Raw genomic sequence first — 12069 nt, forward strand, 5'->3', positions numbered from 1 at the left:
TACACTGACTTCCACTGGGGGTATTCATTCTTCTGAACTGAACAACTCCTGGTAACTTCAAGGCTTTTAGGGCAGGTGATTGTCTTATATCTATTGCCTTACATCATACAGATACTGCCTCTTCACCCTATGATGTTATTATAAATATTAACTTCTTACTCACCTCTTACAATGGATAGAGAAGACAGAAAAAAATATATATATTTGTTTAGCTCACTCCTGGTAGCCTAGTATAAGACTTCACATAATTGATAGCAATATGGTCACTATAGGAACTGCCATAAAAAGCTCTCGGTGGCTCTGATTTCATCCAGTTAGACCTGGCTGAAGCAGTGCCTCGTACCTGGGGAGTTTCAGAGCAGGAGGATGGATTCCTCGGCTCGGCTGGGTCGGAGCTGGCAGACCAGGTCTGGTGCAGCAGTCCCACTGAAGCAGTTTGCAATTAGCTGTTATGCGTAATTAGTTACCTAATCCCATGAACGGCCAGGTCAGGATTAATTTGTAAGATGTTTGGTCTACTTACGTTATAAACAAGTAATAGAGGGAACTGAGAGAGTAGATCTGTCAAGAAGGAGGCTGGACTGAAAAGGGGAATTTAGGAAAATAAGGTTTGATGCTAATAACACTTTATATTATTTTTTCTTTGTTCATTCTTGTAAAGAAGAAAATTTAGCTAGATCCACTGAGCTTCCAAAATGTAAGAATGGGAGCAAGAATAAAGAAATTCTATTGTGTGTGCTCCCATATAAGAAAGCTTTATGTGTTTTGTTTTGTTTTGTTTTGTTTTGTTTTCCCAAAAATATGCATTTTGTCTTTTTGTTTACATGCTATGTTTTCTTGCTTCTGTGTTTTCACACCGCTTGTAAGAGTTTGAAATGTCACGCATTTAGATGTAGGGGCAATGTACAGAGGCACAGGCAGTCGCTTCTGGAAGGAGCTACCTTAGCAATTTACCTTGTGATTTCAGTGGGCAGGAAGGTTACTCGGCATCTTACGGAGCCTTGAATGAATTAATAAATAAATAAATAAATAAGCTTTAGTATCAGATTATGCAAAATTGACTTTGCGTCCTTCCTTGAGGCACCTGGTGGGTTGGGAGCAGGGGCCCCGCCCTGCTGGGGCAATCTCCTTCTGAGACTGAGATCAACAAGTTTCAAGTCTCACTGTTCCGTTGTTATTTTAATTCTTCTTATTTTTACCTTTTTCGTTTATAATCATACGAGATGTTAGTTGAATTTGAAGGTAGCCCTATGCATAGTGAAGAGACTGGGACTGAGGTTTGGGTAACAGGCGTGAGCATGGTGAATGGGCAAGAGGGGGTGAAAGCTGCTATTAAGGGAGGTTTTTCATCGTGGTTATTCTCATGACTACCAGCATTTGTGTTGGTTGTTTTTTGTTTGGTTTTGGGTGTGTTTTTTTTTGGCCTGTTGTTAAGCGCTACTATATAATATCCTGTGTAAATTGTGCTATTAAATATTTATGCTGATAACATCGAGGAGTTTTGTCGTGCTGTAGTGCTGTTGTTACAATTTCAGCCATGGACACAGACCCACCGTCTGGCCGTGTTCTGCCACTTGTGAAAGCCAGCATGAGCCCACAGTGTTTGGGTGCAGCGTTTTTGCCAAAGATGACACTTGAAAATCAAACAAGACTGCCTGCTGCCTGGGGCAGCAGCCTGTTGTAATTAACCCAACTATTAGGGACTAGATAAATGCTCAGAAAAAGTAACAAGATTATTTTTTTTTTCCATTATAAATATGTACCTCAGTTTTGAGGGACTGGAGTACTTCTGGAGCAGGTTGTCTGCCTCCAGCCGCCAACTCACCCTGCTCCTGCAGCAAGCTCCTGAATTTCTCCACAGTCCCCACAGCAGCAGCCCATTTTCATCACCTTGATTCTAAGTTTTTCTACATTGGAAATTATTTTCTGGTCCCACAAAATATGAAATATTCTGTATTTAGGAGGTTCTGATGCCATATTTTAGAGCTTGATAGTTACGGCACATGTGTTCTCCAAAAAAATACATCATGGTGCTCTGCGTGCGTGTGTTTGGGGAATGAAGGTAACATAAGAACACATAGAAAGGTAGCTCACAGCCCCAAAAGGTGTGATACCTGCAACGAGGACAGGATCCACCAAACCTCTATGCCCAATTTCTGCCCTGTTTACTCTCACGATGCCAGTTACTGATACTTCTGTATTTTGGAAATGATTTCCAGATTCCTTGCCTCCATGTCCTCAGCTGCTGTGTGTTGCTGACACAGAACAGCTTTTCTGCCCCAATTTCTGTAATCATCTTTGAATGATGGCTGAATGCTGTCTTCCTGTTCTTGCACTTAAGACATTTGTAATGAATTCTTAATGCCGACAAGTTGCATTTCCTTCCCCTTTGCATCAACAAAGAAAGTTAAGTGAGCAGGCAACAAGTTTTAAAACTTCCCTTGCGTAAAGTAAGCATTGCTTTTTCTTTAATTTTGTTCTGAAGAGCGGAAAAAGGTAATAGTAATTTGACCCCAAAATTTATCTTACACTTTTCTTGTCTTTCAGATCCAGGATGGAACATCCCTGTTCGTTCCTGCTACTCTGTGTTAGCTTTCTGTTTGTGCAGGCTTTACCACCGAATGGAACTGAATTACCCAAACCCACCACAACAACAAGTAAGGCCATCATTTAATTGGCAGGGGTGGGAATAGGGAGGGAAAAGGACTTCAGGTGAGGTCCCTGCAGTGACATCCTGAATATTTCTCCATAATGTTCTAATCTTGCCTGATGACATCTGTGTTTGACCTCTCTTTTATTGGTGTTGTAACTTTACTTTCTCTTTCCCACGTGTGGGAAATACACAACTTGCACACCGATATTTTGAAATAGAGGCAGAGTTGCTTAAACAGCAGAGAGAACAGCAGGAGGAACTACAATATTTATGTTGTCTTTTCAGTGATGTGAGCTATCTAAGGCAGAGCTGGAGGTGGATAATAGTGCAGGTATCCTGCATCAGGTGAGGTCAGGTGAAAAATATAACATTTTTTTTCGAAGACCAGAGAGCAATCTTCTACTCTCTGATCCACCACGGCGTCTCCTATTTCTCCTCATTTCCTTCTTTCTTTGACATTTCTTCCTCTTGCTTCGGGACCTCCAGTAACTGGCTTAACACAGCACAGTCCTGTAGAGGGGCTAGTTCAAGTCTGTTTTGTTTTGTTTTGTTTTGTTTTATTTATTAAAGACCATTGATTCTGCTATTATGTTCTATGACTGGATGGCAAATCTGAGCTGCACGTTGTCCTTATCCTTCATAAACCTAGCTAGGTGTCTTCAAATGCCTATGCGGCTGCTGCTGGGTGTTGGCAGTTTGACAGTGCGTATTTATTGGTTTAGGCAGTGGCCGTGCACGGCGCTGTGCTCACCTCGGAGATGGATTTCAGAATGAATAGCTTCTATGTGGCCTTGGCTGAAGGATAACAAAGCTGATTGTGTTCCATATGAACACTCTGCTAAAATCTCAGTAACTTTTCAGGTTGCTGTTGTTGTCATCCAGTCTTTATAGAAGGGTGTGTTTTTGCTGTTTTCTTTTTCTTTTTAATCTGCCTGTGAACTTCACACCCCTATGGATGGAAAGCCAAGCAAGAGTCACCTGCCAAGTGCAGCTGATGGCAGTGCCCATGGCCTGGCGGGTCTGCGTGGGGGCTGAGCTCCTGATCCGTGGCAGCACGGCCTTTTCTCATCCAGCTGCAAGGGACAAAGCCAGTAGCAGGGCTGGCTTTGGTTGTTTGTTTTTTTTTGTGGTGTTAATGCCACTTGACATTCAGTCAAGCAGCATTGGAAATAAATTTTGTTGTTCGCACTTCAGAGCTGGTTCTTCAGGTTGTCAAAAAACTCACGTGGCACCAGCGGGTTTTGGATCCCACGTTCATCGTTTTGGTCTGTATTTGTAGCAACTCAGGTCTTAGGCATTTGTGTTCAGCAAGGTGTAAGACTTCAGGGCAGCAGAGGTCCAGCGGTGTGCTGCTTTCTCTTATTTTGCTTAGGTCTTTCAAATTAAGTAAAATGTTAATATAAATAAAAATGAAGCTATGTACAAGATACTAATAAATAGCTCTGTTGAAATACTGTCAAATAGTTGTCTTTGCCCTGCCTCTTGTATAGCACCTGCAGCTTTAGAAAAACAAGTTATTTATATTTGTCTGAATATGTAATATATATTTGTATGAATATGGGAATTGAGAAGTAAGCTTGTTAGCTGTTTCAATACCTAGAACATTTTAATAAAATTATTTAAAACAAAAAAGGACTTCCCCATAGATGCTGTTCACCTTAATTCAAAATTGTGTTGAATACGAGCATGATAATGTGGGTAAGAGTAATCTTATCTTCCATATTTTGACTTAATTTCAGTGAGACGAGTTAGAAATTATTAGTACAACTAAACTTTTTTTTTTTTTTAGAAATATCAAAGCCTTTGTTACTTTGCTGTGAGAAGCAAAGAAGAGTTCTGTCTGATAAACAAAACATGCACACTGAAAACAGATTGCTGTATAGAGGGTTCCAAGATAATAGGATTATCTAATACTTTTAATAGCTACTGAGCTAATAAAATATTTTTAAAAAATATTAAAGATTTCTGATTAAAGTATGAAGAAAATTCTGTTTAAAAGAGTATGGAAATAACTGAGAAGAGTTGTCATTTTGCATGCAGATTTGATGAATGATCCAAAAAGATAGGATGTTTTTGAGTATTACTCAATTTTTCAGCACTGCTGCCATTTTGCTTCCTGCAGGAGTACCATGAAATTGCTACCATGAAATTCCCATTTAATACAATCAGAATACTCTGGGTTTTATTGTACCGCCATTTACTGGAGAAATTGTACTGTGACTTACTCAGTATTCAACTGCATTAAATATAAAGCAGTATTTATTTATTTGGATTTGCCTAAATTTGTTTATTTGGATTTGCACATACGTTTCAGGTAGATAAAACTTTATGCTATCAAATACATATAACAAACTGTTTAGAGATGATGCTGGTCCATTTAATTCAAATATTTTCTGGTTACTTAAATATTTATTAGTTATCCAGGGTTAATCATAGCTAGGATCCTTTTATTTCTTCTTGTTTTGTTTTGTTTTACACTAGTTATGTCATTTAAATGTCAAAGCAGCCTGGGAGCTGCAGTAGTAAAACTCTTAAATTTAAATGTTTGGAAAGGACTTCAGCAGTGTTTACTGCCCGAATCTTTCATGGTATTCATGCCCCTCTTTACACTTTCCACTACCAATGTATTAAGATGCAGAGACGATGACTTTATCAGATGAGTGGGAGCACCTGAGCAGGGTGCCCAGCCCCAGGTCCCGGTGGGTTTGAAGCTGTCCAGGAGGAGCCCCCAGCCCCTCTCCGGGCAGCCTGTGCCAGGGCTGCGGCACCCGCCCAGCACAGACCAGGGCCAGGGGCAGCCCCTGGGGCTCCAGCTTGGGGCTGAGACCTCTGGGCCTGGCCCTGGGTGCTGCTGAAAGGAGCCTGGGTCCGTCCTCTTAGGTATATAGGACAGGTATATATGGACATTGATGGGATCCCCCAAGCCTCCTTAGGTACAGCATATCCATTGGTCTTCGGGATGGCAAATGCCAGCATGATTCTTTCATTTGCTGCTGAAGAACATGAAGAGAGAAGTGGGCTTTGGATGCTAGTTTGTTTCCCCCACCTTTCTGTTTCCTTTAGTCTTTCTTCAGCATTTTTTTTATTTTTTTATTTTTTCACTTTGGGTATATTTTTTATGCCTATCAAAGCCTGGTTATTGACTGTCTGTCTGCTTCCTCTCTGCAAGTAGCTGCTGTGAAGCACAGCAACTCACTGCTACGGGGTTTTATCATCCAAAAGTAGCTTGAGGGGGCTCAGGCTGGACTTGGGGCATCCCCGCTGTGTGAGGCACTTGTCCTGTGCTGCCTCGCAGCACGAGTTCAGCCGAGCCTGCAGGAGGCAGCACAGCTCTGGGGAAACTGAGGCAGGAGGCGAGCTCTCCATGCAGCGAGTTAGCTTTAAGGTTTTTCAGAGCCTGTAAAGCACATGGTAATTGCAAGAGGCTTGATTATGGTAAATCAATCACTGTTAAACCTGCTGAGAGGCAAACTGAAGTTAAGCACTTGCAAAAGCTTTTATGGCAGCAGCAAAATATTTTGCTACTCACAGAGTCCTGAGATTTCAGAACTGCCCGTGTCCATGAAAAGTGCTAAGGACTGCCCAAAGTATGTCTCTTGGGTCTATCTTCAGCACAGAATTAGTCCAAAGGACAGCACGAGGACAGCCTGTGCCACACGTACATCTGCAGTGCAAGTAGCATCCCCGGTACCTGCAGCTCAGCAGTAGTGTGAAAGGGTTTCTGTGCCAGGGCTGCACGCTTTGGGGAGCTTGGCTGCTCCCTGCAGTTACTCTTGGTGAATTTGGAAAGAGTTATCTGCCCTTTGGGGCTTGTGAGGAGCATTGAAAGGCCACAATTAACAGTGAAGAAGCTTGATTTCTCTTTGAAACATGAGCAGATTTAGTGGTTTAAGTGAGGGATCAATGTAAAAGATACTCAGCACTCCCATGAGGTAGATCGTTTGGTCTGACATCTCCCCTAAGTTATGGCATGAGGTCTTGCATGGCCACCAGGCAAGCTGGGTGCAACATCTGATGCAAGCTGAGCTGAAATCTTCAGCAGAGACGTGGCCAAGAGCTTCTCCATCCATCCTTCATCTGACAGGAGCGCTGCCTACATACTGGCGTTGCTGTCATTTGCATTAATGGGCCACTGTACTGTCCCAGTCCTACATGTAAAGGAAGTGGTCCAGGGATGAAGAGGAGCAAACCTGTGGAGGGAGTATGGTAGGGGGACAGCAGGACATGCACTGTTGTGTAGATACTGCCGTTAGTTCCCTTTTTTGTTGCGGTTGCTTTTGTTTTTAACGCTAGCACACTGAAACTAGGAACATCCTAACCCTGGAGGAAATGGTGATGCATTTCCAGAAAAAGCCTTAAAGACAACTGGGACAGCAGTGCAGGGAATAAAGCAGGGAAGGACCCGTGAGTCAGACTCGGTGGGTGGCAGGGGAATCACGAGGGGTTGTCACCATCCTTCTGGTGACAACACTCATCCTTTGCCAAGTTCAAAGTCCCTATTTCATTGTAGTTCTGAAATGTACCCTCCAGACAATTGTTTCCATGTAGCTGTGAACAGAAAACCATGCGGTTTGGGGCCACTGCTCTCTTTGTGTTGGAGCAGCAGGAAATTTTTCCCAGCATGGCTGTGGTACAGAAGATGCTTTAGAAGACATCTGCCTTTTCTGCATGTACTTACTCATGTTTCAGCTGTCAACTTTGGAAGCAGCAGTGATTAAAGAAATACTTCACATCTCTGTTTCAGTCTCCCACTAAAATCCGACTTAATACGTAGAGAGTTATCTTGGCCAAAGATCTTTCCATCTGTGAACCTGCAATGGCCTAAGCCTTGTCACAGCTTTCTGTTGCAGTTTTTTGGTTGTGTTTATAAAATCACCAGTGCAGACACTGAAGAAAATGCAGGTAATAAATGCAACTCTTTAAAAACATGCAATGCCTTACATGCTGGCTCTGCAGAGGTGAGGCCACTGATGTGCCACTGCAAGGCTTCAGAAATAGATGTGCCCACAAATGAGGAAGGAAGAGCCACTCATGGGTTTTGACCTCATCTCCTTGTAGGGGGAGAGGAAAGATCTTGATGCAGAGAATTGCACCAGGCATTGCAGGGCTGCCCTGTGCTGAAAGAAACGTGGGCAGTCCTCTGGCAGGAGGCTGCACTGTCCAGGGTTGCACTGGAAGAAGTTTGTGGCCCTTGTTCATGAATCACTTTTCCAAAGTCCCCTTAAAAATAGGGTGTGAGATGTGTCAGCTCTTCGGAAAAGTAGAGACAGGGGCTTTTGTGTTGTGTAATGGACTGCGGGAAATTTTAATTCCCCCGTGACTCAGAATTTTTGCTGTCATTTTGTCTTAGGCATCTTGAAACAGAACCGATTATAAGAACTACCAAAACCCCCAAATCCTGGAGGATCTGAAATATTCAGTCTCAAATTTCCAAACTACAGAAGTGGGCTAAAGCGGTTCATTTTGCCTGTGAAAGGCAAATACATACTTCTTGTTTCTTTATTTGCCAGATCATTGTTTCTATAGAGAGTTCAGTATTGCGAAGTGCTACACAGAAATTGTTAGGCTGCTTCTGCCTGATGTGATTCCATCCAGACACTTCTTACAATAGTGATTTTCTGAAAGCTTGTCAAGTGCTGGTTTCTGATTACGATTTTGTCATGCCTGTCACTTTTGTCTTCGTATACCACTGAAATGTCAAGTTTCGTGCATTTTATTGCCTTGCCTTTCTTCGTGCTATTATGTTGACTGAGGTAGCTTCTCTCCTTGTCTGCCCTGTGGATATGCCTATAAAGGAGGTTTTATTCCAGGCCCTAATATGCTACTTGCAAAACCTCACATTTCTTCTCTCCAAATTTTATTTTTCCCCTCTTTGTGGAGTTTCTTTTTAACAGTGTTAATCAAGCTTGCCTCCTGCTCTCTCACCCGTGACTTAAATATGACTAGGCTCATTTGTTTTGAAGCGGTGATTACCCACGACGTGGAAAAATATCGTTTGATACAGGGCTGGTGTTGTTAGGAGGACCACTTTGTAGTTTTAGGTAATTATTGTAATCTTGTGATTGAATGATATTTTATGTCATGGCTTGTGGCCTATTCAGAAAGTGTTCGCTGCAAGTAAAATGAAAGAGTTTAGGTAAGTGTGAATGCAAGAGGTGTTAGAATTACTGCTGCCTCTCTCCACATTCAAAGACCACTGTAGAAATTGTGAGGAACTCATTAAGAATGTGTTAATACAGTTTGAAAAGAAAGCCACCAGGAACCAAAACTGCCTTCTTTTTGGTAGAGCATATGTTGGTAAGAAGGTTGACAAAAAGAGCACATGAGGAAGGCTGAGGAAGGCTGCTGTACGGATGGAGAAGTGGGGGTCCCAAGACCCATACTGGCAGATACCACGAGCAAGGGCTGCTACTGCAGGGATCTCATTTGGCTGTGACCAAGGAGAGCTCTGTCCACCTGCACAAGCTTTGGGCAATAATTCCTGACCCCATCTGCCCACCCCGATGCCGAAACTTGAGTTTATGAGCCTGGTCGGAAGGAAAAACAGGCAGCAAGGCTGTATTTTGCTTGCTGAAGACTAAGGCCGAGAGTTTTGTTTGCTTAAACAAAACATGCTCTGTTTTTTGTGTGTTTTTAATGTGTTATATGTTGTTCAGTAGCATTAAAAGGTTACAGAAAGCACATTGAAACTGAAATGTGAAGTGCCACATACATTGAAAAAAAAAAACACTTAACAGAAGGGTGAGACTTGCAGTTCATACTGGATATAACATAGATTTGTTTTTATCTCCATTCTGAGCATGTATAAAAATCCCTGCCTGTATTTGCATACATTGTGGCATGTCACATTGGATAAGTTGCATGTGTTTTAAACAGACACCATGCCTTTGGAGTAGATAAAGTCTAAGGAAAGGGTGGCACTTCTGGATGATTTCTGGCTGGTTGAGAAGCAGCTGCTGCGCGCAAGGGTACTTGCAGATGGAAACGTGTAGAATGGGCTTCAAATGTAGTTCAGGACCTTGCAGCACTTAAACTTATTTTAATTACAAGTAAATTTGTTGCTAACCAGTCGTCCCCAAAATATACGTGACACTGTCAGCAACAGATAGAGAGTGCTCTGTGCGTGTGTGCCTTTGGGGGGAAAAAAAGAAAAAGCTTTTAATTTCAGCTTTGCATATATTAAATAAATTTTGTGATGCTTTTTAGTAAGTGCAAGCAGATCGTTGCGTAGAACCAACGATTTCTGATATCCCGGGCTGGTCCTGCCTGTGCTGGATGAGGCAGTCTGCATCTGTACTGCTTCACATTCACTGTCTTTCATTTTGCAGACTCTACAGAGGAGAACAATTTACACAGGGACCTGCTGACTTCCATGCTGATCCTGCTGCTGGTGTTCATCATCTTCATTCTGTTGGCTGGCTATTTTTTCAGGTACGTCTGTGTGGAGCTCTGCGTGCAGAACTAGTTCAGTCTTGTTCTGATATGATCTAATGAGGAAACGAAAGCGTGTGTGCGCATGGTGCGGCAGGAGCCTCCATCACAGCGCAGGGCAGGGAGCCGTGGTGCTAGCGGCTCTCGCCGTAGCAGCTCGCGGAAAGATGAACAGAAACAGCTTCTCCAGGCTTACATGGTTGGTAAAGGCTGATTTGGGAAAATGCATGTTACCTTTAAACGTAGTTTCTCAGATTAACGCGGCGTGTGTGTTTAAGGTTCAGAAGACATCGGAAAGCTGTTGTGAACTCCGGTGACAAAAAGATGCCAAATGGGATCTTGGAAGAACAAGGTAAGGAGAGATTTGCTTTCCTTGTCTGTGTGAATTGTGTGTGTGCACACTGTCGTTCATCAGGAATTCAATTATTCAAGCATTAATTATGCTTGCCTCTTATTTTATAATGTAAATTCTAAGATTATTAATAAAGAGAAAATAGTAAAAACAAAAACATCAGAAGAGGTCCATGCTCATCTATTCCTCTATCTCTATCTATCTCTATCTATCTATCTATCAATCTATCTGTATCTATTTATCTTAACTTCCAGGCGTTGGTTTTAAATAACTTTCATTTTATGTTGTGATGCAGCAAATACTTCTTAGTAAATGTTCTTCAGGTTCTTTAGAAATGTTTTATTAGGATGCTGACTGAGATTCAAGTTTCTGGCACTGTGATCATTATATTAAGAGAAAGGATTGCAATATTTTGTCTTAAAAGACAAAATAAAATAAATAAAATAAAAAGCCCTTAACTCTTTGTGAAAGTAGCAGGTTGTTCCTGCACATAAACAGGCAAGCAAGGGGATGAGATAGGGCTGTATTGTATGCCAGTTGGTCTAAAATAAAGCACTCCCAGGAATTGGTAAATGTTTTCCCCTGGCTTTTTTGAATGTGCTGCTTTTATTTCCTTGAGCAGGGAGCCCCCAGGGCTGGTGGCTCGGTGGGGCTCAGGAAGTTCAAACAGTACATGTGGAGGAGCCATTAGTTTCTTGCTTATAAATTTTGTGGCCATAACAAAGAGGAAAATGTAATGAAAAGGAACAGTTACAGTGGTTCTTTCTGACAAATCCACAATGCTACATATGAACTGAAGACTTGGTTAAAGTACTGTGGAAGAAAACATCAAGAAAGTCAGGCTTCTAAATACACCCCGGGTGCTTCCTGTTCAGTCCCGGCGGTTGTGCACAAGCCCTGCTGAACCTGCTCTGGAGTTTCTCTGTGCCTGTCCATCAGTGGTTCATGCACTCAATGGGAGGGTTTAGTTTCGAAGCCTGGCTGCTGGAAGTCATGCTCGTCTGCCAGGCTACAGGTGCCTTATGTGTGAAGTCATCCAGTTGTATCTCCTGCGGATAAATACCAAAAATTGTCCCTCCAGTCCCTGCTGTGCTACAGAGTGGCTCTCAGTTGCTGTCTGTTCCTCAGCAGAAGGGGAACCTTCTTCTTTCCTAAACAAAACTTGGTCGCACTGTAATCTGGTACAGAAACCATTGATTTTACCAGTAGTGGTTCTAATTGAGCTGAGTGTGTCTTGAAGAAGTCACTTGGCCTGTGGCTTTGGTTTCTTATTTCATTTAAAATCAGCTTTATCACTCTTTTGAGGAGTATGTTTTGACATCCTCCAACATAGTAATTAATTTGCAATTTGAATTAATTTATTGGTGTGCTCTGAACAGGGCTTTAACATTTATTTTCCTTGAACTGACAGAACAGCAAAGGGTGATGCTGCTCAGCAGGTCTCCTTCGGGCCCAAAGAAGTATTTCCCTATTCCAGTAGAAAATCTTGAAGAGGAAATAAGGATCCGATCAGCAGATGAAGGGAAACTGTTCCGGGAGGAGTTCAATGTAAGTCATCAGATTTGGGGTGAACAGCTGCATCGTGAAAAATAGGGAGAAAATCAAAATGTCTACAAATGTCAACAATTTGTTA

The 12069-nt window shown here is 42.2% G+C and overlaps 1 protein-coding gene across 6 annotated transcripts in view; it reads left to right on the forward strand.

Moving 5' to 3' along the window:
• The window catches only part of PTPRE (protein tyrosine phosphatase receptor type E), a 91800-nt gene that overhangs the window by 55033 nt on the left and 24698 nt on the right, over nucleotides 1–12069 (forward strand). For 5 of the 6 annotated variants that reach the window (XM_032190738.1, XM_032190735.1, XM_032190732.1 and 2 more), the window contains 4 exons: nucleotides 2548–2657; nucleotides 9982–10084; nucleotides 10363–10436; nucleotides 11848–11984. In XM_032190738.1, coding sequence (XP_032046629.1) covers nucleotides 2555–2657; nucleotides 9982–10084; nucleotides 10363–10436; nucleotides 11848–11984 — 417 coding nt within the window. In that variant the 5' untranslated portion in view covers nucleotides 2548–2554. Of the gene's footprint in view, nucleotides 1–2547; nucleotides 2658–9981; nucleotides 10085–10127; nucleotides 10284–10362; nucleotides 10437–11847; nucleotides 11985–12069 lie in introns of those variants that run through there. The other variant, XM_032190737.1, reaches the window with a different exon arrangement.

The sequence above is a fragment of the Aythya fuligula genome, chromosome 7 (genome assembly GCF_009819795.1).
Source record: "Aythya fuligula isolate bAytFul2 chromosome 7, bAytFul2.pri, whole genome shotgun sequence".
NCBI classification, from domain to species: Eukaryota; Metazoa; Chordata; class Aves; order Anseriformes; family Anatidae; genus Aythya; species Aythya fuligula.